The sequence below is a fragment of the Rhinatrema bivittatum genome, chromosome 3 (assembly GCF_901001135.1).
Source record: "Rhinatrema bivittatum chromosome 3, aRhiBiv1.1, whole genome shotgun sequence".
Taxonomy (NCBI): domain Eukaryota; kingdom Metazoa; phylum Chordata; class Amphibia; order Gymnophiona; family Rhinatrematidae; genus Rhinatrema; species Rhinatrema bivittatum.
Window position 1 is genome coordinate 215,928,368 of NC_042617.1, and position 27,858 is coordinate 215,956,225.

At 42.5% G+C, this 27,858-nt stretch overlaps 1 protein-coding gene across 1 annotated transcript in view; it reads left to right on the forward strand.

The window, feature by feature from the left end:
- COG2 (component of oligomeric golgi complex 2) overlaps positions 1–27,858 on the forward strand; it is a 237,479-nt gene that overhangs the window by 50,714 nt on the left and 158,907 nt on the right. Inside the window, exons 3-5 of the mRNA XM_029594187.1 lie at positions 9,342–9,407; positions 10,418–10,498; positions 16,364–16,467. Coding sequence (XP_029450047.1) covers positions 9,342–9,407; positions 10,418–10,498; positions 16,364–16,467 — 251 coding nt within the window. The remainder of the gene's footprint in view (positions 1–9,341; positions 9,408–10,417; positions 10,499–16,363; positions 16,468–27,858) is intronic.

The following is a 27,858-nucleotide window of genomic DNA, read 5'->3' on the forward strand; positions in this document are numbered from 1 at the left end:
CTAAGCGTCATAGTGGATAACACATTGAATTCATCGGTTCAGTGTGCTGTGACAGTCAAAAAAGCAAACAGAATGTTGGGAATTATTAGAAAGGGAATGGTGAATAAAACGGAAAATGTCATAATGCATCTGATCACTCCATGGTGAGACCACACCTTGAATACTGTGTACAGTTCTGGTCGACGCATCTCAAAAAAGATATAGTTGCGATGGAGAAGGTACAGAGAAGGGCGACCAAAATGATAAAGGGGATTGAACAGCTTCCCTATGAGGAAAGACTAAAGAGGTTAGGACTGTTTAGCTTGGTGAAGAGATGGCTGGGGGGGGGGGGGGGGATATGATAGAGGTGGTTAGTGCAGCTGGGTTTAAAAAAGGTTTGGATAAGTTCTTGGAGGAGAAGCCCTTTACCTGCTATTAGTCAAGTTGACTTAGAAAATAGCCATTGCTATTACTAGCATCAGTAGCCTGGGATATACTTAGCTTTTGGGTACTTGCCAGGTACTTGTAACTTGACTTGGCCACTGTTGGAAACAGGATGCTGGGCTTGATGGGCCCTTGGTCTGACCCAGTATGGCATGTTCTTATGTTCTTAAGATAAGCCAAAATTCTCAGAGGAAGCCATCAAGGTCCTCCATGATCAGGTCCTCCTGCTCCCATAAGGGTGAGGCTCAAGCCACGGCAGAGCCCCTCAAGAGCAATAGGATAAAGTTCACCTTGGCTTTATCCGTGGGGAGAGTTCTGCCTGTAAAGTGAAGTGCAAACAGCACTGATTGATAAAGCCCAGACACTCTCAGGGGTCGCGGCTGTATCTTAATGGCGGCGGTAAATGCGGTAGTCATGAGGCCAGAGTTGCAGGCATTGGAGGAGGAGATGTCACTGAGGGTAGGGTGCTGGTGGCATAGTGTTTACGAATGAGGATGTTGGGGAGAATCCCGTTTTGGAGACAGTTTTCAATGGTAGCAATTTAGCTGAACTGAACCAAATCACAGTGAACCTGGAAGCTGTAGTAGGCCAGATTGACAAACTGAAAAGTAGAAAATCACTTGGGTGGGCTCCCAGAGTTCTGAAAGACCTTAAAAATGAAATTTCAGACCTATTACAATTGAACCTGAAGACTGGAAGGTGTGGCCAATGTAACGCTGCTATATAAAAAAAGCTCCAGAGATGATCCGGGAAACTATAGATTGGTGAGTCTGACTTAAATGCTGGGAAAAATTGTGGAAATTGTTAAAGAATAAAATCACAGAATATATAAATAGATATGATTTAATGGGTCACATCCAGCATGGTTTTCAAGGGTGATGAATCCGATGAACTGACCCAAATCACAGTGAACCTGGAAGATGTAGTAGGCCAGATTGACAAACTGAAGCATAGCAAATTGCTTGGACCAGATAGTATATACCCCAGGGATGTGAAAGAACTCAAAAATGAAATTTCACATTTATTACTAGAAATGTATAACTTATCATTAAAATCATTTATTGTACTTGAAGACTGGAAGGTGGCCAATGTAACCTCAATATTTAAAAAAGGCACCAACAGTGATCCAAAAAACTATAGACTGGTAAGCCTGACTTTAGTGCTGGGAAAAATCATGGAAAATATTATAAAGAGTGAAATCACAGACTATATAGATTTGATTTAATGGGGCATGGCAAGCATGGATTTATCCAAGGGAAGTCTTGCCTCACAAATCTGCTACATTTTTTTGAAGGGGGTGAATAAACATGTGGATAAAGATGAACCAGTACCTGTTATGTATTTGGATTTTCAGAAGGCATTTGACAAAGTCCCACATGAAAGGCTTCTAAGAAAATTAAAAAATCATGGGATAGGAGGAGATGTCCTTTTGTGGATTGCAAACTGGATAAAAGATAGGAAACAGAATAGGATTAAATGGTCTGTTTTCTCAGTGGAGAGAGGAAATTCATTCATTCAGAAAACATACCTCCTCCAGACCTACTAGAGAAGCTTACAGAGACTTACTACATGCCCCCATGCCAAAACCTCTCAACATGTATCATTTAGAGACCGAGCTTTCTCTACAGCAGGACCATCTCTATGGAACTCCTTTCCACCGGAACTTCGTCAAGAACCGTGCCTTCGAACATTCAGAAAAAGGCTTAAGACGTGGTTGTTCAAACAAGCATTTCCAGACCCTATGGGGTAGATTTTAAAAAAGCGCGCCATTGCGTACTTTTGTTTGCACATCAGGCGCAAACAAACGTACGCTGGATTTTAGTAGATACGCGTGTATCTGCTAAAATCCTGGATCGGCGCGCGCAAGGCTGCCGATTTCGTGTAGCTGGCGCGCGCCGAGCTGCGCAGCCTGCCGCCGTTCCCTCCAAGGCCGCTCCGAAATCGGAGCGGCCTCGGAGGGAACTCGCTTTCGCCCTCCCCTCACCTTCCCCCTCCCTTCCTCTATCTAACCCACCCCACCGGCCCTATCTAAACCCCCCCCCCCCTACCTTTGTCGGGGGATTTACGCCTCCCGGAGGGAGAAGTAAATCCCCGCGCGCCAGCGGGCCACTAGCGCGCCGAGACGTGACCTGGGGGCGGTTCCGGAGGGCGCGGCCACGCCCCCGGACCGCCCCGGGCTGAAACCACGCCCCCGGGCCCGCCCCCAAAACGCTGCGCCGATCGGCCCCGCCCCTGACACGCCCCCTCGAAAAACCCCGGTTCTTACGCGAGTTCCGGGGCTCTGCGCGCACCGGTAGGCCTATGGAACATAGGCGCACCGGTGCGCAAGGCCCTGCTCGCGTAAATCCGGGCGGATTTATGCGAGCAGGGCTCTTAAAATCCGCCCCTATTTGAATCGTATATTAACAACAACCACAATCAGACATTCTTATAATATTGTAAATAATGGCTCTTACTGTTAAGTTCCTTTAGACTTTCCTCCACCCAGTTTTAGCATCCTGTTTTATTGTAACTTCAGAGTTTTTCATTTCACTTGTTACAGTTCTGTTCAGTTATTTATTTTAATTTATACCCCCTTGTTTAATGTAAACCAGCATGATGTGATTCTAATCTTGAATGCCGGTATAGAAAAACGCTAAATAAATAAATTATGGAATGCCTCAGGGATTTGTACTTGGGCTGGTGCTTTATATTTATAAATAATCTGGAAAGGAGAATTACAAGTGAGGTGATCAAATTTGCAGATGACACAAAATTATTGAGAGTAGTTAAATCGCAGGTGGATAGTGATAAATTGCAGGAGGACCTTGTGGGGACTATAAGATTGGGCGTTCAAATGGTAGATTAAATTTAATGTGGACAAATACAAGGTGATGCATACAGGGAAAAATAACCCATGCTGTATTTACATGTTAGGAAAAAGAACTAGGTGTCATCTTGGACAATATCTTGAAATAGTCTGCTCAGTGTGCTGTGGCAGTTTAAAAAAAAAAAAAAAAAAAGTAAACAATGTTAGGAATTACCGTATTTTTCGGACTATAAGGCGCACCGGATTATAAGGTGCATTATCAAAAAGCGCCTGCTAATGCGTCCTGGTTCATATATAAGGCGCACCGGATTATAATGCTGGAGCACAGAAACTCCGCGGGGATCCTGCGCAAAGAGCTGTACGCAGTGGGTGGGCGGCCGCCCTGGGCGCCGGGTCTAAGGCTCTGCCTGCACGGCTCAGAGCCTTTTTTTTAATCGGTTGCGCCCTTTAAACTACGGTACTTTTTTATTATCCCCCCAATGCCCCCGGGGGCAGATCGGCAGATCGGCAAGGCGCTGATGCTCCTCCTCCTTCCTGCCTGTGCGTCCCCGGAATTAAACGTTGCCGGAGCCACGTGGGCAGGAAGGAGGGGAAGCATCAGCGCATGCAGCGCTTTCAACCATCCATGTGGCTGGAGATGCCGACATCAAGCTGTGTTCCGCGGCAGCCAGAACCCGCCTCCTTGTTACTTGCGGCAGGGAGCCACGAGTCTTCATCCTTGTCTTCAGCGGCATGGAGCCGCCACTGCTGGGGCCTGTTCTGTGGCCTGGGTGGCCCCTGAAGGAGTCCTTGCGGCAGGGACGCAGCGGCCCGAGAAGAAGAAGAGGCCCGGTAGCAGGGCCACTGCAGAGCCCATCCTGCGGCGACCCGCAAAGAGGAGGCCTAGAGGTGAGTGAGAGCCTGTGCTTGAGCAACACAGCATGTGGGAGTGAGAGACTGAGTATGAATGATTGTATGAGACACAGCATGTGACAGTGAGAGCCAGTGTGTGTGTGTGAGAGAGAAATGCATGTGAGAATGAGAACCTGTTTGTTTGAGGGAGAAGATGGAGAGAAAAGAAACAGAAAAAAAGACAATATAAAAGGAGTGGCAGCAGAAAAATTCATATATAAGGCGCACCGGATTATAAGGCGCACTTCCGATTTCTGAGAAAATCGTAGGTTTTTATGTGCGCCTTATAGTCCGAAAAATACGGTATTAGGAAGGGAATAGAGAATAAAATGGGCCTCTCTGTTGCTCCAAGGTGAGACCACACCTTGAGTACTTTCTTAAATTCTTGTAGCCACATCTCAAAAAAATAAACAGATGCACTGGAGAAGGGTGACCAAAATGATAAATGGGTTGGAATGGCTCCTCTATGAGGTAAGGCTAGGGCTGTTCAACTTGGAGAAGAGACGGCTGGGAGGGATATGATGGTCTATAAAATCATGAGAGAACTAGAACGGGTTAATGTAATTTGGTTGTTTAGTCTTTCAGATAATATAAGAAATAGAGGGCACACCACACAGTAAGCAAGTAGCACATTTAAAACAAATTGAAATAACCCCGAAGACTCCCGCTGAGCTGCGAGGCGGGGAGCAAGCGCCCACGCTCCTGGGAGACGTTACACTTAGTCCCGGGGCCCCTACAGCTCCCATTCCACCAGCCGACGCCGAAACCGCTGCGGACCCAGGCTCTGGGAGAGGACGGATGGCGTCCTTAGAACTGAGCCCTATCGGAGGGGGGGGGGGGGGGGGCAGTTGGAGGGACGGCGACGACAGAAAGATCGGGAGGATTTTACATCTCCTCACCACGTTTGTAGGGAACTATCGGCGCAGACCGAGCTGGAACCAGCGAAATGGAGGCTGGAACAGTTTTAAGGAACGCTCAACCACCAGGAACTCCAGAGAATCAAGGTACTCTGCTTTCTCAAGCAAAAATTTTGATTCCTTTTTTACCAACTGAAAAGCCTAAAACAGTTACTATGGATTTAATCTGGCAGGCAATTATGTCAATGCAAAACGCTGTGTTAAATTTATCAACGAATATTAAAGAAATGCAGATTATGCTTCACAACTCGATTCCAGAAGTAAAACAACATACTGCTGCTTTAACAAAGGTGGAAGAAGAAATAAATAAGATAAAGAGTGTACAGCTCTCTTTAATTAAAGGAGAGTCTTTGTTAGAAAAGAAAATGGAAAGTATTGAAAATACTATAAGATATAAAAACTTAAGGATAATAAACTTTCCTAAATGCAAAATGACTTCCCCTAAGGAGCAACTGAAGAACTATTTTCAAGAAATATTGTTGCTACCACCCGATAAGTTACCTGTGATACTGAAAGCTTATTTTTTGCCGAAGAAAAAAGATGAAAATGTGGAAGAAAATATACCAGCAGATGTTGCATCGTTGAATGTAACAGAACTAATAGAAACATCTTATAGTTCTCAAATTGAAATGAGGGGAACTTTGATGGTAAAATTTAAGCTAACAGAGGACAGAGATAATATATTAAAAATATTTCTAAGCAAAAGATCCGTATTATATCTGGGTCAGAAGTTGTGGGTATACCCTGACGTCTCAAAGGAGACGCAGGCTAGACGTAAAAAAATTTTAACACTGGCCAATCAAGCTAGAACATTTGGGATTGTACTAAGTATAAGATTTCCTTGTAAATGTGTTATGAAAATTGATGGTGAAAAATTTGTTTATTACGAACCTGAACAGCTAGCAGTGTTCCTGGAGAATCGAAGGAACCAGGTGGCTGAGCCTGAGTTATCATAGTCCTTATAGATGTAGGGAAAAAGGTTTATACTCCGTCATCTCTCAATTTGGATAAAATATAATTTTCTTTTTCTTGTGAACTTGCTTAAAGAAAGGCACTCCCCCACTGTTTGGTAACTTGGAGATACGAATATATGAAGTTTAAAATAATAATATTTTTGAATTATATATGTATCATTATTATTTGTACTCCTTAATTATGATGATTAAATTTGAATGTATCAAGTTTTGAAAAGTGCAAAATTAAAAATTAAAAAAAAACAAAAAACAAATTGAAGAAAATTGTTTTTCAATCAAGATAAATTAAGTTTTATAATTTGTTGCCAGAAGATGTGGTTAAGGAGCTTAACTTATCTGGGTTTTAAAAAGGTTTGTGCAAGTCCCTGGATGAGAAGTCCATAAAACGGTGTTAGGAAATAGCCACTGCTTATTACTTGCATTAGTAGCATGGGATCTGTTTAATGTTTGGGTATTTGCCATGTACTTGTTTCTTGGATTGGCCACTGTTGCAAACAGGATGCTGGGCTTCATGGGCCCTCAATTTGACCCAATATGGCAACTTCTTATGTTCTTAATTCTCTGGAGGTACTAATTGCAGCTATTTAATGGTATAGACATCAGATTCAGGGAGTTCGTTGTTAAGCATATTTGCGCTCCCCTTGGGGATCTGGTGTCCCAAAAGAATCTGGATCTGGTTTTTAGAAATTTTGAAAGGAAGAGATGCTTAGTCCATTCTCGAAGGATAGTTCTTAAAGGTGGCCTGTTCTCAGAGTTGTGGACCTTATTTGGCAGTGATCCCTCCTAGTCTTTCCAAGGAGTTGGCCACTTTTAATCAGTGCTATCTTTCTTATTCAAGGTTGTTGGTTTTTTTTTTTGCCTTCAGTTAAACAGATAGTATCTTTTCCAGTGTCCCATAAAGGGGAATGTGAAGGTAAAGGTAGTCTCTCCCATACTTAAAGGTTCTTTGAACCTTTCTCAGTTATTTAAAACATTGCTAATCCTTTTTGGCTAATCGATAAGCCTTTATTCAGCGGACCTCACTGGGAAAAGCAGCGTCAACATTTTCATTGTCCATGTAAATCAAGCAGATGATCCCCTTGGTCATTCTGTAAGAGCTCATTCTATAAGAGCTCCGGCTTCCTCTTGAGCAGCATCTGCTCCAGAGGATGTCTGTAAGGCAGCCACTTGGTCTTTACATTCCCTCATAAATACTATGGATTAGATGTGCAAGCCGAGGGAGAATACTGCCTTATGGCAGGCATTCTCAGAGCAACCATGTCTTCTTCCCACCTGTGTTGAAATGGGCTTGGGTACGTTCCACTAGTTTGGACTGGTGTAGCTGGATAAGGAAGGTAACATTTGGTCTTGCCTGTTTATTTCCTCTCCTTGAGTCCTGCTCCACCAGTCCAGGACCCTTCCAGGAAGTCAGAGCTTGAACTATTATCCTTTGCATCAGATCTTGGGTTTATCAGAAAATTTGGATTTCACTTTGTGTGCTCTCAAGGATAATATCTCTCCTATGGTGCTGCTTGGTGTGCAGAGTGCCATACAGAGATTTGAGGGATAAGGTCCCTGCTCAGCAGAATTTGTTTTCTAATCAGGACAAATAGACAGGAGAATTTCCTCTGTCCCTCCTAATTGTACAGCCTCTATTTATTGTTCCTAGTATTTTAAGGGCAGTTGGTGTTTTCAATTACTTTGTATGTATGTATGTATTTATTTATTTAACAGCTTTTTTATGCCGGTATTCGTGGGTACATCATATCGGTTTACAAAGAACTCAAAGAAAATGCAAAAAACAGGGAGGGGGAAACCAGGGAGCAGAAGGAGAAGCGAAAGAGGAGGGGGAATAATGTAATAGGGGGGATACAAAACAGAGAAGGAGAGGGAAGCGAAGCTAAAGAACATCAACAGAGATGTACAGGATGATAGGAAATAAATATTTAACTTATGGGGAGAACATTTATATAAGATAACATTGGGGAGAGTAAACTGGGATGTACAATAGAAGACTGAAATAAAGGGTAAATGTAGGGTATATTATTTAATGTAACATAGAAAATAACTTATTTGAGGTAATAAGTGGGTTGCAGGGGAGAGTCTAATGAGAGAAAGACGGGAGATACAGAGTAGCAGGAAGAAATATCATGTGAAGAATGTAATGTGCATTATGTAATGTATCGTAGAGGGAAATTCTTTGGGATAGTAAATAGGGTGCAGGGAGGAGAGTACTGTGAGAGGGAAGAGAGTTACTGGGTAGAAGTAAGGCAAGATATAACATCTGTGAGAAGAGAACTTCACAAAATACAGAGTAACATGGAGGGGATAAAGGCGTAACATTATTCAGGGTATGCCTGTTTAAAAAGCCATGTCTTTAGCTTTTTCTTAAATTTCATGATACAAGGCTCTAAGCGGAGTTCAGGGGGCATGGAATTCCAAAGGGTGGGGCCTGCAAGAGAAAGGGCTCGCTCTCTCGTGGCTGTGAGGTGAATGGAGGGAGGGCATGTATATAGGGTACCTTTTTTAAGCGCTTCTAGTGGGGCGGTTGGAGGAGAGGACGCGAAGGGAGTCGTCGAGCCAGTGTATATTGTATTTGTGTATGGTTTTGTGGATAATAGTGAGGGTTTTGTAACGAATGCGAGAGGGGATGGGGAGCCAATGGAGTTCTTTGAGGACAGGGGTAATGTGGTCAGATTTACGGGTGTTAGTGAGAATTCTAGCCGCTGCATTCTGCAGCATTTGGAGTGGTTTGATGGTCGAGTATGGGAGGCCTAGGAGTAGGGAATTGCAGTAATCTATTTTAGAGCAGATAGTTGCTTGTAGGACTGAACGGAAGTTGTGGCCATGGAGTAGGGGCTTAAGTTTTTTAAGAACATGGAGCTTAAAGAAGCATTCTTTTAGAGTTGCTTTGATATAAGAATACTGGCTACTGCTGGTGCAGTACCAGCCTATATACCAAGTGATGATATCACTGAAAAAGGGTGTGTCCTCTGTCTCCATCTGCTAGTAGGTGGAGATAACCCATTAGTCTGGACTGGTGCAGCAGGACATAAGGAAAATAAATTAACAGGTAAGACTATATTTCATTGTAGTTTAAGTTCATAATGGATCAGATTCTGTGAAATTTCCTTTCATGGGACTGGACTGGGGAAGTTTTTTTAATTTTAGCTGGAAAGCCTAATTGGCTGGAGTTCTGCAAGTGATTTCCCAGTAATAGCAATTTGATCTCTCTCTCTTCTGTCAACTGAACTGTGGAACAATGAAAAATAAGCTGCATGTGGAAACATTAAGGGTTGTACTTTGTTCCTTCTATCAGTAAAGTGTGTACTACTGTATTGCTTTCAGGTTGGCATGGATAAAGCCCTCAGCCAGCTCTCTGTACCCTTGGGACAGTTACGAGAAGAGGTCCTGGTATGTCAAAATATTCCTATAATGTATTTGTGAGAGTACCTGCACTTGGGTGCTTCCCATTCAGCTTAGGAGTTTCCTAGGCAACCGACCCCTGCTAAAGAGGGTACCAGCTGTCATAGATAAACAGTAAATGATTAAATTTTGGTAGGGGAGGGGGGACTGTAGAAAAGGGAGGAAAAGGATCCCTGAATGACCCAGGCACCAGATCTGTGGTGTTGTTTTTTAAATAGGAGAAGATTTCAGTACATTAAAAGGAGAAACACTTGGCATTTGGCCAACTATTTATTTTTTAAAATTCTTCCTTTCAGGCACTTTAAGGCAGATTACATTCAGGCACTTTAGGTATTTCCCTGTCCCAGTAGGTCGCTTTGAGAATCCTACCTTAATTGGCCAGGTACATGCTAAATCGTACCCACATAAAAGTTATACTTGCTCCAAGCAGGGATCATTTTGTATGTGTTACTTTACATGTATACTTCTGAAAACATAAAAATTTACACAGTAATAAAAAAGCATGTGTGTAAGTTCTATCCTCACCCCAGCTTTTTCCCCCAGAGTGCCTTCCGCGAGTTGCATAAAAATACACGCATAGTAGGATTACGTATGTACACACATTTATGTGCACTGGCCCTCTGGCTATTTTCGAAGAGCCATTTATGCACAAAAAAACAGGTTTTATGCATGTAAATACTTTTAAAAATCAGGCCAGCAAACAATAAGGAGTCAAAATGTAATTTGAGGAAAAAAGTCATTTTTCCCCCCAGATGATATCTTTTAATTGCCAGATGAAGATGCTGTTACGTTTATCAACCATTTATCAACCTAGTTGGACCCACAGGAATTGAAACTTTTTTGTGAACAGAAGATTTTTATATTAATGTTAATTTTTGAGAAGAATTAGTGCAGTTAAGTCAATGAATGCCTAATAGTGGCCTAATTAATAACAAAGTGGATGAAAGAAGTGTACAGTGTGTCCATTAGCTGTTCACCTTCAGATTTTTGTGTTTTAGAGTCTGAAGTCTTCTGTCAGTGAAAGCATTCAGGCAGTAGATGAGCGGTTGTCTAAACAAGAAGATATCGGAAGGAAGAAGGTACATTTTATTACACAGAGTACAAATCTTGTCAGTTATTTAATTTCTTTCTTTTCCTCATGAAATGCATGCCTCTTTATTCTGGGCCCTGATTGAGTTTATTTACTTATTTCTTAGCGTACAGAGAGGTGAATCCAAAGCCAGTGGAGTTATGCACCTCTACCAGCAGATTGAGACGGAGCAAAGCTGATATCACAGTATATATACCCCTGCAGTGACAGCCCGCCAGTATTCTCCGTCTCTAGCAAATGGTGTATGTGCATCTCCCTACTGGGGATTGCTTTAAATTTTTGAAGGAGAAAAGAAGAGGAAAATTAATTATATTGTAAACCGATGTGATGTTCACACTAACACCAGTATAAAAAAGGTTTTAAATAAATAAATAAATTTGCCCTGCTCTCCTGTGGTGAGACCATATGGTCCCTCCCTCAGTTATGAATTCCTGAGGTGATTCTGTGGTCCCTTAGTTGAGTGCCTTGGTCCGGTAGCTGGTTTTTCAACTAGATGATTTTAATGATAGGTTACACATTTTAACTAATAGATCTGAAATTCCATTTTTTAGTTATTTCAGAAACTCAAAAATACATACCATCTGGTCCAGGTGATTTTGCTACTCTTTAGTTTGTCAATCTGGCCTACTGCATCTTCCAGGTTCATAGTATTTTGGTTCAGTTCATCTGACTCATCACCCTTGAAAAACCATCTCCGGAATTGGTATCTCCTCAACATCCTCATTAGTAAACAGAAGCAAATAATTCATTTAGTCTTTCTGCAGTGGCTTTATCTTCCCTAAGAGCCCCTTTAATCCCTCAGTCATCTAAGGGTCCAACCAACTCCCTCACAGATTTCTTTCTTCGGATATATTTTAAAAAGTGTTTATTATGAGTTTTTGCTTCTAAGGCCAACTTCATTTCAAATTCTCTCCTAACCTGCATTATCAATGTTTTACACTTAACTTGACAATGCTTATGCTTTTTCCTAATTTCTTCAGATGGATCCTTCTTCCAATTTTTGAAGGATGTTTTTTTGACTAAAATAGCCTCTTTCACCTCACCTTTTAACCATGCCGGTAATAGTTTTGCCTTCCTCCTACCTTTCTTAATGCGTGGAATACATCTGGACTGCGCATTTAAGAGTGTATTTTTAAAAAATGTCCATGCCTGTTGCACACTTTTAACCTTTGCAGCTGCCCCTTTCAGTTTTTTTCTAACTATTTTCCCCATTTTATCAAAGTTTCCCTTTTGAAAATTTAGTGTTAGAGCTGTAGATTTACATATTGTCTGCCTTCCAGTCATTAGTTCAAATTTGATCACTATTGCCAAGTGGCCCCGCCACCGTTACCTCTCTCTCCAAATCCTGCATTCCACTAATAATTAAATCTAAAATAGCTTCCTCTCTTATTGGTTCCTGAACCAATTGTTCCATGAAACAGTTGTTTGTTCAATCGAGGATTTTTATTTCTCTACATTTATTTCTCTACATTTACCCATTCAGTATTGGGGTAATTGAAATCTTCCGTTATTACTGCAATGCCAAATTGGTTAGCTTCCCTGATTTCTCTTAGCATTTCATCATCTGTTTGATCATTTTGGCCAGGTGGACGGTAGTATACTCCTATCACTATACTCTTACCCATCACAAATAGGATTTCTACCCATATAGATTCTACTGAGCATTTAGTCTCTTGTATGATCTTTATCCTGTTGGACTCTATACCACACTTCTACCAAGTTGAGCCTCCCTATCATTGCGATATAATTTGTACCCTGATATAGTGCTGTCCCATTGGTTATCCTTCTTCCACCATGTCTCTGAAATGCCAATTATGTCTATCTCATCAGTCATTGCTATACACTCAACTCTCACATTTTGCTACTTAAACTTCTGGCATTGGCATACAGACATTTCAAAGTGCGCTTTTTCTTTGTTTTAACACCATGCTTTTCAGGTGATGGGGATAATTTGGAATTCTTTAACTCAGGTGATTCTTTACTTATAGGCACATGGACTACTTTTGCTTTTATTGGAACCTCTCTCTTGTTTCATTAGTATCCTCAGATACATTCCTCTGAGCCATGCACTGCTGTCTGCTTTCCATCTTATTCTAGTTTAAAAACTGCTTTCCACCTTATTCTAGTTTAAAAACTGCTCTATCTTCTTTTTAAAAGTTAGCGCCAGCAGTCTAGTTCCACTCTGGTTAAGGTGGAGCCCGTCCTTTTGGAGAAGTCTCCCCCTTCCCCAGTAGGTTATCCAGTTCCTTACAAAATTGAATCCCTCTTCCCTACACCATTGTCTCATCCACGCATTGAGACTCCAGAGCTCTGCCTGCCTCTGGGGACCTGCGCATGGAACAGGGAGCATTTCAGAGAATGCTGCCCTGGAGGTTCTGGATATTAGTTTTCTACCTAAAATCCTAAATTTGGCTTCCAGATCATCCCTCCCACATTTTCCTATGTTATTGCTGGGGAGGAGCCAACGTCTGTAATCTAGTTTTAGATTTTTTAGCGGGCCCTATCTTTCAACTGATGCAACCCTTCCCTGAGATTACCGACCTTGAAAACAGTGTTTCTTTTGCCAATTTGTTCTGTACATCGAGTATCCGAACTACAGGCCTTGTCTTGCTTGCAGCAGTTTCTTTTGGTGACTCCAGGGGTGATACAGCTGCGTGCTGTTCCTTCCTTTTTGCCCAAAGTGGACTCTGTTTTCATTTGAATCAGTTCATTTCCCTGCCGTCTCTGAACAGGATGAAAGATACGGAGGAGTATCACCTGTTACGGCCTTTGGTATTTAGAGGTTTTGAACCTGTCAGAAAGTCGGACTGGCTGTTTATTCTCCATGGTAGGAGTAAACAAGGTAAGCTGCTGTCGTGGGCTACCTGCTGGATTAAGCAAGAAGTCATGGCTGCATATGTGGATGCTGAGTAACTGTTGCCTGGTCAGGTTAGGGCTCATTCCACTAGGGCTCAGATAGTGTCATGGGTGGAAGTTAGATTTTTGCCCCCTGTTGACATTTGCCAATCTGCGACATGGTCTTCCTTACACACCTTTTGCAGGCATTATTGCCTGGATGTGCAGGCCCAGGAGGACACAACCTTTACACATGTGGTTTTGACTGGACCGTGGGCAGCCTCCTGCCCTATTCAGGAGTAGCTTTGGTACATCCCACTGGTTTTGGATTCCACCTGTCTGTATATCTAAGAAAAGAGAAATTACTATTTATCTGATAACTTCCTTTTCCTTAGTACAGACCGGTGAATCCAACTTCCCACCCTTGGCTGCTGAATGTTGTGCTATGGTCATCCTGTGTGACTGTGTGTTCCAGGGATACTGGTAAGTATTAATCCAGTCCCTAGATTAGTGTTATTCCACTCATTTTCTGAGCTCAGTGTTTTCCTGTTTTGCTGAGTGCTGGAATGGTAATTTGTTAATCAAGTTTTTGCTAGTTTGTCCACAGTTTGCTTTTGCAGAGAATACTATTGGGCTGATGTCACTGCAGGGGTGTGTGTGTGTGTGTGTGTATATATATATATATATATATATATATATATATATACTCTGATGTGAGCTTTGCTCTGACTCCATCTGCTGGTAGAGATGCATAACTCACTGGTTTTGGATTCACCTGTTTGTACTAAGGAAAAGGAAATTATCAGATAAGTAATAATTTCTTCCTTTGCACGTTCTTTCCACCTGCATTGACTGTAACCCCTAGATATTCAAAAAACCATATAATCTTGCTCATACTATAGAGCTATCTATTCATCCCCTACAGCTATCTATGTAACCCCTAGATATTCAGTATCCTTCACTAAAGGGTGCAGAATACTTAATACTCTAGCAGTGACTGAGATACAGAGCTTAACCTATTATGGGTTATCTCATTGGCAGATGTACCAAAACTACATAGATCACGTGTGAACTGGAATTGGTAGAAAGGTGGTTGTGGTTTTTTTTTTTTTTTTTTTGGAAGTCAAGTTTTGGGGAGAGCTGCAGTTTTACAGTTCCTATCATTATCAAATATTTCTTTGCTAGGAAGGTTGTCAGATTTGTGTTCCAGTTCTCATTATGCTCTTTCCTTTGCCTTTGTTGCGAGATCTTCACTGTTTTTTGATGTCATTACCTCAGGCTTTTCTCTTCTTTTTCTTATCATATCCACCAGTACTAAGAGCATGATTTGCTAAGTAAATTGGCCTCAAAATTTGCTAATCTGTCTGTATAATCTCCAAAAAATGACAATAATTCATATAAGCAAGGAAGGAGATGTTTTTAAAAATATTTTGTGAAGTATGTGGCCTCTTGGTTCTGTTAGTACCGATAATATTTTGGCAGTACAAATGTACTGCTACAACAAATATAAATGAAAGCAGACCACCTCTACTTATAATCCTCATATAAATAAATGAAAAAGAGGTGTCACACATTTTAAATGCAAAACTTTTTAAATATATCAGAGCACTACTTGCAGAGTACTGGTTACCTAGTACTGGTTACCTAGTTCATGCTATCAAAAGTGATACTCTGAGCTCAGAGTATCACTTTTGATATATATATACTCTGATGTGAGCTTTGCTCTGTCTCCATCTGCTGGTAGAGATGCAAAAGTGATACTCTGAGCTCAGAGTATCACTTTTGATATATATATACTCTGATGTGAGCTTTGCTCTGACTCCATCTGCTGGTAGAGATGCAAAAGTGATACTCTGAGCTCAGAGTATCACTTTTGATATATATATACTCTGATGTGAGCTTTGCTCTGTCTCCATCTGCTGGTAGAGATGCAAAAGTGATACTCTGAGCTCAGAGTATCACTTTTGATATATATATACTCTGATGTGAGCTTTGCTCTGACTCCATCTGCTGGTAGAGATGCAAAAGTGATACTCTGAGCTCAGAGTATCACTTTTGATATATATATACTCTGATGTGAGCTTTGCTCTGACTCCATCTGCTGGTAGAGATGCAAAAGTGATACTCTGAGCTCAGAGTATCACTTTTGATAGCATGATGGGGCAAGCAGTGGGAAAGAAATTGAGAGAGAGACTGACTGACTAGCTATAATGCCCTCATACTAGGTAGGTATTTATACCCCCTATATGAGGCTCACCTAGTTACTCGAGTGAGGTGTAAGTATTAGTGTAGGGGTTAGGGGCCACTTTGACATGCAGAGTGTGGCGTACAAACAGAATAGTGCACTCTTGTGAAGAATCGATGACCTTCAGAGTGAGGAAACTCACCCAAAGATGAGATTTGTGCAATGTTCTCTCAACCTAGCTTGGTGTTACCCAGGTAGAGAGTCCATGTGCAGATATCATAAAGGAACTGGTGGAGGAGGTGAAATTGTTGTTTCTGGTCGGCTAGGCACATTTTATAACTTTTTGGTAAATACACTAGTAAATTATTTGTGTTTCTTACAGACAGTATACAACCATTTTTTATTATAGAAATGGTTAGGGTAAGGGGTGCTTTTGGAGGTTTGGAACGCATTATGGGTATTTCTATTAGTTCCTATGGAAAAAATAGTCTTGACTTACGACCAACTCGAGTTACAACCAGCCCTCTGGAACCAATTGAGTTCGTAAGTCAAGGGACCACTGTACTATAATTGTTGCGCAATCTCATATCTTGGAAATCGGCACCTAAGGGTTTCATTGCTTTGCAGGTTTTAAAAATCATTCATAGAGTTGTGCCAGACTTTGAATTCAGAGGCCTAGTCATTTGTTTAATGGACTCTGTAACTTTCTGCTTAGTACCATTGGTATGGATATACTCATCTGTAATCCGCTTATAAGTGGAATATAAATATTTAAAATTAAAAAAAATATGCTCAGGTTTTACAGTTTGTTTTTCTGTACTCTTGTATTCACAGATATGTGTCTTGAGACTCATTGAGGTCATTCGGTCAGTTGAAAAGATTGAAAAAATCCTGCACTCACAAAATACCAAGGAAACATCTTCACTAGAGGCGAGCAGGTAAGGTCTCTGAACTGAATGCTTAAGGCTCAGGTGTTAGATGGCCACTCAGTCCTCAGATGGTTATGAGTTAGCAATCAGCTCTCAACATTATCCTAGAGCTCATTCTTGGCATGTAAGTTTCATTTGCTAAAAACATGGGTGCAGACTGTCCTTAACCTATGCTTTGCGATAGGTTTGTAAAAGACAATGTATATCTCCTTCCTTCCACTTTACATTATTCTGACTTGTAGATAGTTATAATCAACAGCTGAAAATTTTTACGGCCAGCTTTAAGTAGGGATGCAAAATGTCTGCAAGCTTACTTGCTGCCACAGTTTTGAAATAGTGTATCTTCTGCCCAAGGATTTAATGTCCTGCAACATCTAGAAGGGGAAAACACCCACCGAAAAATGTATGGAAAATGTGCTAAGGGATTCTTGCTGGAATGGGCTACCTTTTAAAAATCTGGCAAAAGTTCGACAGTACTTTTTGTACAAGCTTTTATTTCCACAATTTTTCATGTGTTTTCTTCCTCCTAGAATTCAAAGGGAAAATCTTTGGGCATTATATACTGTTTCAGAATAATGTAAGCAATCTGAATTTCAGATTTTCTGCATTTCCCCCCCCTTTGCTTTTGCTCAAAATTTAAATCTAGACTGTAGTTCCCTGTTAGTCAATTATTTTTTCTATTAATATGCTATCTTTTTATTTTATTTATTTTTTTTTTTTAAGGTACATGTTCACATATAAAATGTATCCAAGGTAAACCGCTCCAACTGTTCCATTCTTTTTTTTGTAAATGACAATTTTTATTGCATAATAATAATAACATAATATGGTACAAAACGTCAAAACACGCAATACATTTTTATCCATTACATTCCACGGATTCCATGTTTCTTTCCATCTATATAATATACAATGTTGACGCTTGTTCCCCCAAATATAATTTCCCGTCCCCCTATTTTCTCCCCAGGTTTGTTTACATCAAATATCAAGTTATACATCAGGCCCAAGTGTTATCATAGCACATAACATGAGAAGCTTATAGAGTACAGGTTTACTGCACTGATACCGTCTAGAAATTGTGAGGGTGTTAGTGTCGTCCCATTTGTATAGACTCTGGTCTCTTAAGTAACACGAGTAGATCTCTCAGGGCTATCCTGTTCATGCATCCATGTCAAAAAAGGACCCCATGTCCTCTGAAATGCAGGCATAGTATGGTTCTTTAGGGCAGTCAGCTGAAACAGAGAGCAAGTATGTCCTAGATGCAGAAGTACTACTTCTTTAGTAGGAATAGGATTTAATTTCCAGTGGGCCGCTAGCTCACATCGGGCTGCTCTATGTATTAATTGGACCAACGTAGTTTGATCTTTGGGAAGTTCCATAGGTAGGTTGAGAAATACACATTCTGGTGTGTTGATCAACGAGACTGACAATATTTCATTTATGATGACTGGAGATCATATACCAATACTGGGCAATTTTGGGGCACATATGGAAGAAAGTCCCCTTCCTCCCACACCCCTTCCAACATGTCATCTTTCTGAGGGTAAGCCTTGTGGAGTTTCTCAGGTGTGAGGTGCCACCGTAGTAACACCTTATAACAATTTTCAGAGAGCGCAGCTGACAAAGAGCCCTTCTTGGTATTATAAAATATAGTATCCTATTGGTCCTTTGATAATGGACATTTCAAATCTTGTTCCCACGCTTTTACAAAGGACGGCTTATCCACTAAATCCGCATTGAGCTATTTATATAAGCAGGAGATCAGACCCTTCATCCTATCAACCTGATCACACCAATTTTCAAATTGTGTTTTCCATTTAGATAAGCCATTACATATATCTGCACTTAAAATGACGTAGTTGGAGGTATGGGAATACATCCAATGGGGTAAGGTGTGCGGCCATGCTGGTTGCCCACATGGCCGCTTATCAGCTCTACATGACCCAGTACAACCCCCAATCTCTGGAAACGAGTCCAGGATTTCACGGAGGGCCACCCCCAGCAACAGCAGGAGGACCTCATCACCATTGCCCTTCTGGGTTTTGAGGCGGGAAAACACGAGGTGCGTTCCACCTCTGATGTTTTTGAGATGGCAGCCCGCTTAGCTGCCATGGGCATTGGTGCCAGGCAAATGGCTCTGGGACTCAGACCTCTGGCCGGAGGTCCAGGACAGGCTAGCCAACCTTCCCTGTATGGGTGAGATCCTCTTTGGGGATAAGGTTCGGGATGTGGTGGTGCAACTGAAGGACTATCATGATACCCTATCATGATACCCTTCAGCAGCTGTCCGCTAGTACCTCGGAAGGCTCATCCTTGGCCAGGAAGTCCTCCAGGCAGGGTTCTCGGAAACCCTTTTACCGGTAGAGTAAATATTATCCTCCCACTGCCTGGACTCGCCCGCCATGCACCAGCTCCAGGGACCATCCTCATCAACAGTGAGTGCCTAGGCCCCAGGAAGCCCCTTCCACGGGGTTTTGACTGGCGGCGAGGGAGCTTAAGTAAGCTGGCCGTACCCCTGCCATTGGATCCCCCAGTCGGAGGCAGGCTCATAGGCTTCACGAGTCGCTGGGAGATCACTTCGGACCACTGGGTCCTCTCCATCGTCCGGCTCAATTTCAGCAGGCTTCCAGAAGAGACCTCTCCCCCATGTTCATCGTGGGGGTTTGTCCGCCCATTTGGTCACGCTCCAGATGGAACTCTCTGCCCTCCTCACAGTGGGCGCAGTAGAACCCATTCCTCGTCATCAACCATGCCGAGGGTTCTATTTAAGGTATTTCCTCATCCATAAGAGGAATGGTGACTTGCGCCCCATTCTCGACCTCTGGGCGTTGAACAAGTTTCTCGTAAAAGAAAAGTTCAAGATGGTCTCTCTGGGCACTCTGGGCAGCCGGTGGGCTTTATCAACTTCCCCCAAATCACACCTCTGTCCATTCCTCCAGTTGGACTTCATCAGTGCCAGGCTGGACACGGCACAAGCAAAAACTTTTCTGCCCAGGGACAGGGCAGTCCTCGCTGGCTACCCTTCTCCGTAACAGTTGGAGGGTTTCAGCCCGCCTTCTCCTCTGCCTCCTGAGCCTCATGGCGGCCTCCGTCCATGTGACCCCCCTGGCTCGCCTCTACCTGAGGAGCGCCTAATGGACTCTGTGGTCCCAGTGGCAGCAGGCATCTTAGGAGCTCGAGGCTCCAGTCTTAGTAACGGACACTCTAGGACCATCTCAAGGTCTTAGAGTATCCTGGTGGGAAGATCTGTCCAACCTGGAAAGAGGGCTTGCTTTCCAGCCTGCTCCGCCCCAGGTGACCCTTACCATTGATGCCTCCCCCAGGGTTGGGGGAGCCCATGTCAATAGTCTCCATATCAGGGCCTCTGCACCCCTGCTGAAGCCCACTGCCAGAAAGAAGTTCTGGAGCTTCAGGCAATGCACTATGCCCTGTGGGCATTCTGGGACCTATTGTCCTCCAAGGACATCCTGATCTGGATGGACAATCAGGTCGCGATGTGATACATCAACAAACAGGGCGGCATGGGCTTGTTCCTCCTCTGCCAAGAAGCAGTGCAGGTGTGGACCTGGGCTTTGTCTCAGAGGATGTCCCTATGAACTGTCTATCTGCCAGGCCACCTCAATTTGCTGGCGGACTGCCTCAGCTGATCTTTCCAGCCCCACAAATGATTCCTCAACCCAGAGGTGGTGGCCGAGCTGTTCCGCCAGTGGGGTATGCCGAATGTGGATCTGTTTACCTCCCCTCTCAACCACAAGTGAGCAGGTTCTGCTCCCTAGTAGCGGGGAGCGGCCATCAGGCCTGCGATGCCTTCTCCCTTCACTGGGGGAAGGGCCTTCTGTATGCATACCCTCCTCTGCCACTCCTCTCAAAGACTCTGTTAAAGCTTCATCAGGACAGGGGGACCATGATACTCGTAGCACCCTCTTGGCCTCAGCAGATCTGGTTCCCACTTCTGCAGGACCTGTCTGTGCAGACGCCCATCCGGCTGGGGATAGCGCTCGACCTAGCACGGAATCAGGGCACCCTATACCATCCAAACCTCCGGGCACTAACCCTCACGACTTGGATGTTGAGCGCGTAGTCCTCCAGCCCCTGCAGCTCTCGGAATGAGTTTCCCAGGTCCTGGTGGAGTCCCGTAAACCATCAACCAGGAAGTCTTACCGCTCCATTTGGAAGTGTTTCTCCATCTGTGCTGGGGTCATGGGCTAGACCCTTTCTCCTACCCCCCTCCCCCAGCTGCTGGACTATTTGTGGCACCTGTCTGAGTCTGGGCTCCAGACCAGTTCCGTCAGGGTGCACCTCAGCGCTGTCAGTGCATACCATCGCGGTATTGCTGGCACGCTTGTTTTGGTCCAGCTCTTAGTGGGCCATTTCATGCGGGGTCTCCTCTAACTGAATCCCCCTCTTCAGCCTCTGATTGCATCCTGGAACCTCAACGTCGACCTGGTGAGACTCATGCGGCCTCCTTTTAAGCCGCTGCAGTCCTGTGACCTGAAGTTCCTCACCTGGAAAGTCATATTCCTGGTGGTGATTACTTCTGCTTGTAGAGTGAGCTTCAGGCTCTGGTTATGTATGCGCCATACATGAGGTTCTTCCACAACCGTGTGGTCTTGTGTACGCATCCTAAGTTTCTGCCCAACTTTGTGACTGTTTTCCACCTCAGTCAGTCCATCGTTCTGCCCACCTTCTTTCTGAGGCCTCATTCCCACCCAGGGGAACGGAGCTTCATACCCTGGACTATTAAGAGGGCTTTGGCGTTCTATCTGGACCGAACGGCGTGCCACAGGCAGTCCACCTAGCTATTCATGTCCTTTAACCCAATAGACTGGGGGTGCCAGCCAATTGTCCAATTGGCTGGCAGATTGCATCGCCTTCTGCTACAGGCAAGCAGGCCTTTCAGCTTGCCGACAGAGTTAAAGCTCACTCTGTGTGGGCTATGGCAATGTCCCTGGCTCATTTATATGCAGTCCCCATTGTTGAGATTTGTTGGGCCGCAACCTGGAGTTCTCTTCACACCTTTGCGGCTCATTACTGCTTAGACAGGGATGGCAGTCAGGACAGTGCCTTTGGGCAATCCGTCCTGCGCAGCCTGTTCCAAACTTGAACCCAACTTGCTTCGTGCCTCTTGTGGGACCCAGACTGCCCCTCGTTTACCCACAGTGCCGTAGTTGTGTTGTGCCAGTTGACACCTTGTTTGGCCGCTGGTGGTCTCTACAGTTGAATGGGGCAGTCTGGAGCTGTATATTCACCCACATGTGAAGACTTCCATCCTACTTTTCCTAGGAGAAAGCGCAGTTGCTTACCTGTAATAGGTGTTCTCCTAGGACAGCAGGATGTTAGTCCTCAGGAATCCTGCCCGCCTCCCCACGATGTTGGGTTCACCTTCGGTTTGTTGGGTTTTTTTTTTCACTCGTATTTTTTCTATGTTACAAGACTGAAGGGGGACCTCGCATGGACGCACGGAGAGTGAAAGTCTGGGCATGGACAGTCTGCTGGTCAAAGCTTCTAGAAACTGACAAACAATTTTCCATGCTGGGCTCATCGGATGATGTTACCCACATGTGAGGACTTAACATCCTGCTGTCCTAGGAGAATACCTGTTACAGGTAAGCAACTGCGCTTTGTGTATCATTAAAACCTTTCAGGTATCTTGTTTTGCAGTAGTTGCTTACCTCAGAAGAAATGATGCCTTATTGTTTTATTACTTGCATGATTGGTTAATTTCAAACAGATCATTGCAGAAAGTAAAGATTTGTACAGTTTTCATAATCTACACTCTCACCTGTCTGGGATTTGTTCTCAATTATGACAAATCCAATTTAACACTGTCTCATCATCTAAAGTTTATAGGAGTAACATTGGACACTCAATTGGGGAAAGCTTTCCTTCCTCTAAGAATGAACAAGTTAATAAAGGTGGTTTGAATACTTCACCATCGGGCATTGATATCAGCCAGATTTTTGGAAATGCTAGATCACATGGCAGCCACAGTCTACAGTATGTGACACAGTTTTCACGACTTCACATGAGAAAGTCATAATGGCATCTAAAATACTGGAATCAACATTACCAATTGCTATTGCATAATATTCCACGCTCTCTTCACATTTGCTCTTTAGAGTGGTGGAAACAATCCGCCAGAATTCAGGTCTGGCATTTTTTCCACCTGCCTTAGATTCAGGAAATCTCGATCACAATTGCTTCCAAACAAGCATGGGGAGCTCACCTAGCTGGAATTTGTTCTCAAGGTATATGGACCAAACAAGAACAAAGACTTTAAATAAATATTCTGAAAATGAAAGTGAATTTCAAACCTGTCATAGCTTTTGAGCCTTTCATAACAGGAAATGTGATCCAGATTCACTGTGCAAAACTTTTTATCGTGAAGTAATAAGATATACAGACAATTCCTGGAGTACAGTGGTTCTTTATGTACTCTAGAACAGCATCAATCACAATAGCAATTTTTCAGTAACAAAGAAAAAGAGAGCAGAGAAAAAAAAAAAAAAGAGCGTGAGGGGAAGGAAGAGGGGGGGAGGGAACTTCCAAAGAAGTGGTCCACCAACCTCCACCTAGCAACTCAACTTTGCGTTCGCGATCTCATCTAGCTGCTTCTTTCTCATAGTGATAATATAAACATACTGTAAGTCACCAAAATGTAACATTTAGGTTATCAGGTTGTTTCCATTTCAGCAACACCAATTTGGTAGCTACAGTCAACCAATAAATCTAGTAATTTCCCTTGAGAGAGTGGTAAGGGTAGCTGAACAGCAAGGGATTTAAGAATAAGACTATAGCATAGAGGGCAGGTTGAATTCAGCATCTTGGTAGTCATGGTCCAAACTGTATGCCAGAACTTATTCATGACTGGACAGTGATGATGAAGATGTGAAAGGTCAGCTTTAGGAGCTTGCAGGCCCAGCAATGATGAGTATTAGAAATACCTGCCTTAAATTTAGTCCAGGGTATCCAAACTGCATAGTGAGCCAGAAAGAACATAAATTGTGTGAGTTGGGAGGAAAGGGGAATTTGTATAGATTTATTCCAAAACTTAGTCCAGGGGAACTCCTCAGGAATTCACAAGTCATGAGTCCAACTCCTTCCAGACCTGCACTGCATGGAATAATCCAAATTCAAACAGACAGCATGGTAGCAATGTATTACATAAACAAAACAAGGAGGAACAGGATCAGAGAAGTTGTGTCAAGAAGCAATTAGAATATGATTCTGAACAGTAGAGAGGAATATTCACCTTATTGCTGTACATCTTTGGGAAAGGACAACAACATGGTGGATTCCTTAAGCTGATACCTTCAACCTTATGAATGGTCTCTTCATCACATGACTCTGCACATTTTCCTTCAATGTAGAGTTCCTCAAGTGGATCTTTTTGCAGCTCCTTTCAATCACAAACATCTCCCCCATATTGCTCCAAAAGACCTGACCAGAATGCCCTGGTGTCCAGTGTCTTTACGGTCTGCTGATTGAATGGCCTGTTACATGCATTTTCCCCAATTCCTCTAATTACAAAAACAAATCTCAAATTACAGATGGATACAGGAAAATGATACTAAGCGCTCCACTTTGGCCATACCTTTGAAGACTAGCCATAGCTCATCTAATTACAACAGAATTCTTGTCCACTCCACCCTCATTTCTTTAGCACTGATAGCATGGATGATGAATGTGAAACATCTTTAAAAAAAAAACATTTGTCTTTTTCAAAGGTATGAAGATGGTATTACTTGTAGCAAGAAAACTATCAAGCAGTCGTTCCTACAATTTCAGATGGAATAGATATTCAATCTGGTGTACCTCTCAAAACTAAGATGCTTTCTAGGGTGAACATTCAATGTTACTAGAATACTACCTTCACCTCTCAGTCAGCATTAAAATCCAACTTGATCAGAGTACATCTCAATATTATTGCGGCATATTACCATCTCTCTGGAAGTCTGCTAGTAACTCACATTCCATTAATAGTAAGATTTGTTAAAGTTCTTCACTTATATTCTTCTATAAAAGATCCTTCAACTCAGTGGGACTTAGATCAGTTTTGATAAAACTAAGTGTATCCTTTGTTTGAATAATTGTCATTTAATAATAAATTTCTGTCATGGAATACCCTCTTTCTTATAGCAGTTACTTCAGCTTGTAGAGTGAGTGAACTCCAGGATTTAGTGGTAGACCTTGTATACACTCATATTTTTAAAAACAAAGTTGTACTAAGAACTCATCCAAAATTTCTACCAAAAGTGATTACTCGACTTCTGGTAATGCAACCAGCCTGATTGGATGTGGGAGAGTGAGCTCCGATGGGGTTCCTCATTAATATCTGCTTAACTAGAAGCTGAACTGGTGCTTTCATATTTACATCTCACTGTGTCCTTGCAACAATAGTGGGGTGTCCTGAATTTCAATATTTGTGGCAGTAACATGGTGATATATTTGTAAAAACACCATGGAACACAGAGAAAAGGCAAAGATGTATGATGTTAAGTTAGCACTCACAGAAAGAGACAATCTTGTGGCAGCAGTTCTAGCCAAAGATATCATACAGCAAATTACCAAAGTGTAACGGTGGTTTTAGATGAGTATTTGGTAAAATTACTGATGGCTCTAGATGACATAAAAGGAGGGCTAAAGAAACAAGCTACTAGGCTAGATGCCACAGAATAGTGCACATCAACTCTAGAAGATAGGTAGACTACATCTCTGAACTGCAAAACTTGGCAGCACTTCTATGCAACCAGGCAGGCAACCCAAAAAATTGCAATAGGAGGAACAATCTCCAGATCCCGGATCTTACTAAGAATAGGACCTCCCGGCTTTTGTCGAAAAGTGGCTCCCTGCCACATTGGGCCTGCATGCATCTGAAGATCTGCCACAATGTGAAAGGGCTCATCATTTTAGTGCACCACGAGAAGCTGGAAGTAGGCCGTGTCTAGTAGTAGCAAGGATCTTAAATTGGTCGTGCAAAGTCAAACTACTCGAAGATTATCGCAAAGTTAGCATGCTTGAATATCAGGGTAGTAAAATTCTGCCTTTTAACAATTTGGGTACTCTCATGATGTAAGACATGCACACCAGTCTGCTTCAAACTGTACAAAATGGGGGTAAAGTTTGCTTTGCTTTATTGCGCTAAGCTGCAAGTGCAACATATTGGTACATCGCTTTTTCTAATCACTAAAATGGAGGCAGATACCTTCCTGGAGAATGTGAGAAAAAACTGCAGCAGTGGAAATCTGGATTGCCTTGATGACGATTGATTTAGGGACATGAATCTACTGCAGTGCAGGTGAGACGAGCATTTTGGCAGCACCATCTTAGTCATATTTTTTGAGTGATCTTACTTTTTTTTGTCCCAGACCAGATGTTCTGATTTTTGTAACCTTTGTTGATGTTGGGAGTAGATGCCTCTATAACACTGTGTTGTGATGCCAAGCCTAAGTTATGGACTGCTCACTGCGCAGGATATGAGACCTCCTTTAATTGGTTGGAAATCATCTGCTTGTCAGTTTAGGACTATAACTTTTGGAATACGCAGCCCCATAGACATTAATGGAGGAAGGTCTCCCAACTCCATGTAAAAAAACCCTTTTTTTTTTTTAAGTGTTCATCATCACCTCCATGTGGTTGATGGTGAATTGCCATGTGATATTCTATATGATCTCTGTTGTCTTGATGCCATCTAGACTCGTCATTTGCACCTTAGGAAAAAATTGTTTTCACACATTAAGAAAGGTGGAAGGAAGGCAAAACGATTACCGGCATGGTGAAAAGGTGAGGTGAAAGAAGCTTTTTTAGCCAAAAGATCTTCATTCAAAAATTGGAAGAAGGATCCAACAGAAGAAAATAGGATAATGCATAAGTGTTGGCAAGTTAAATGTAAGACACTGATAAGACAGGCTAAGAGAAAATGTGAAAAGAAGTTGGCTGTAGAGGCAAAAACTCACAGTAAAAACTTTGTAAAATATATCTGAAGCAGAAAGCCTGTGAGGGAGTCAGTTGGACTGTTAAATGATCGAGGGGTTAAAGGGACACATAGAGAAGATAAGCCATCGCGGAAAGATTAAACCATTTCTTTGCTTCTGTGTTTACTGAAGAGGATGTTGGGGAGATAACCATACCGGAGAAGGTTTTCATGGGTAATGATTCAGATGGACTGAACCAAATCACGGTGAACCTAGAAGATGTGGTAGACCTGATTGACAAACTGAAGCGTAGTAAATCACCTGGACCAGAAGGTATACACCCCATCATTACTCAAAACTTAAGACCCAGAAAAATAGAAGCAAGAAAAAATCAATATAGAATATATAACACTTGCTAACTAGAATTTCTCTATTAATTAGTTGGTCAACCTTCATACGATACCGTGCAAGGGTATCGTATTTATAGAGGGTAAGCTCTATAAATTTTTCAGAGCTTTGTAAATCATTAGGTGACCAAATATTGTGCTGTATAATATGCACTTTCAGTCCAGGAGAGTGATGATTCAATTCAGTTTAGTCCTAAAAAGTACTTATCTTAAAGTCCACTTGGAGGGTAAATTCTTGCTGTCCGACAACATGTGGTTTCAGGGTGAAAGTACACCTTCATCAAGGACCCAGATTAAAATGAGATGTCCAGTGAATATAATGTTTCTGTAGCGATGCAAACCGCTATCGCTGGGAAGCTTTAAATGTAGCGTGTGCTTAAACTTCCTGGAAATTGCGAGTTCATTAGCCTGCACAATATGAAGGAAATAGAGAAATTTATGAATGTTGTGTAAAAACAACTAAATTGAAACGGCTACTATTATTATGGTAAGGACATACTTGTAAGAATCGCGGTGCTCTAAAATGACTTGCTGGCATCCGCAGGTGAAGAGAAATGTCCCTTTAAACTGAAATGCGAGGCCATAAAGATAATAAAAATCAGGTCTTACCGGCTCTTAAATTGAAAATTAACAAATGGTGATCATCCATGGTGATCAAGCATGGATTTACTGTTTACAATCATTGGAACCAAGTGGTTTAAATGACAAAATAGAATGGCTGTCTCTGATATAATCGCAAGTGGATGAATGCAGAAAGAATAAAATTATACTTTGCATTAGTATTCAATTATTTTTTGCAATCATGCGGTTTAGTCCGCAATCATTGATATCTTCATTTTGAGATTGTTAGAATCCAGGCATATTTCATCTATCAATGCGGGCACAGCGTGCTGTCAAGAACAATCCCTGAATTGAACAACATGATGTGTACCTGCATCACTTCCTGCTGTCAGTCAGACAGCTGGAGGAATTCCCTTTATAAGTGGCGCCTTTTTCAGCGTCTCAGCGCAGCAGTGAAAAATTTTTTTTTTCTCTGAGCGGCACTGGTAGCCTGACAAGCACCTGAAATCGTGAGTATC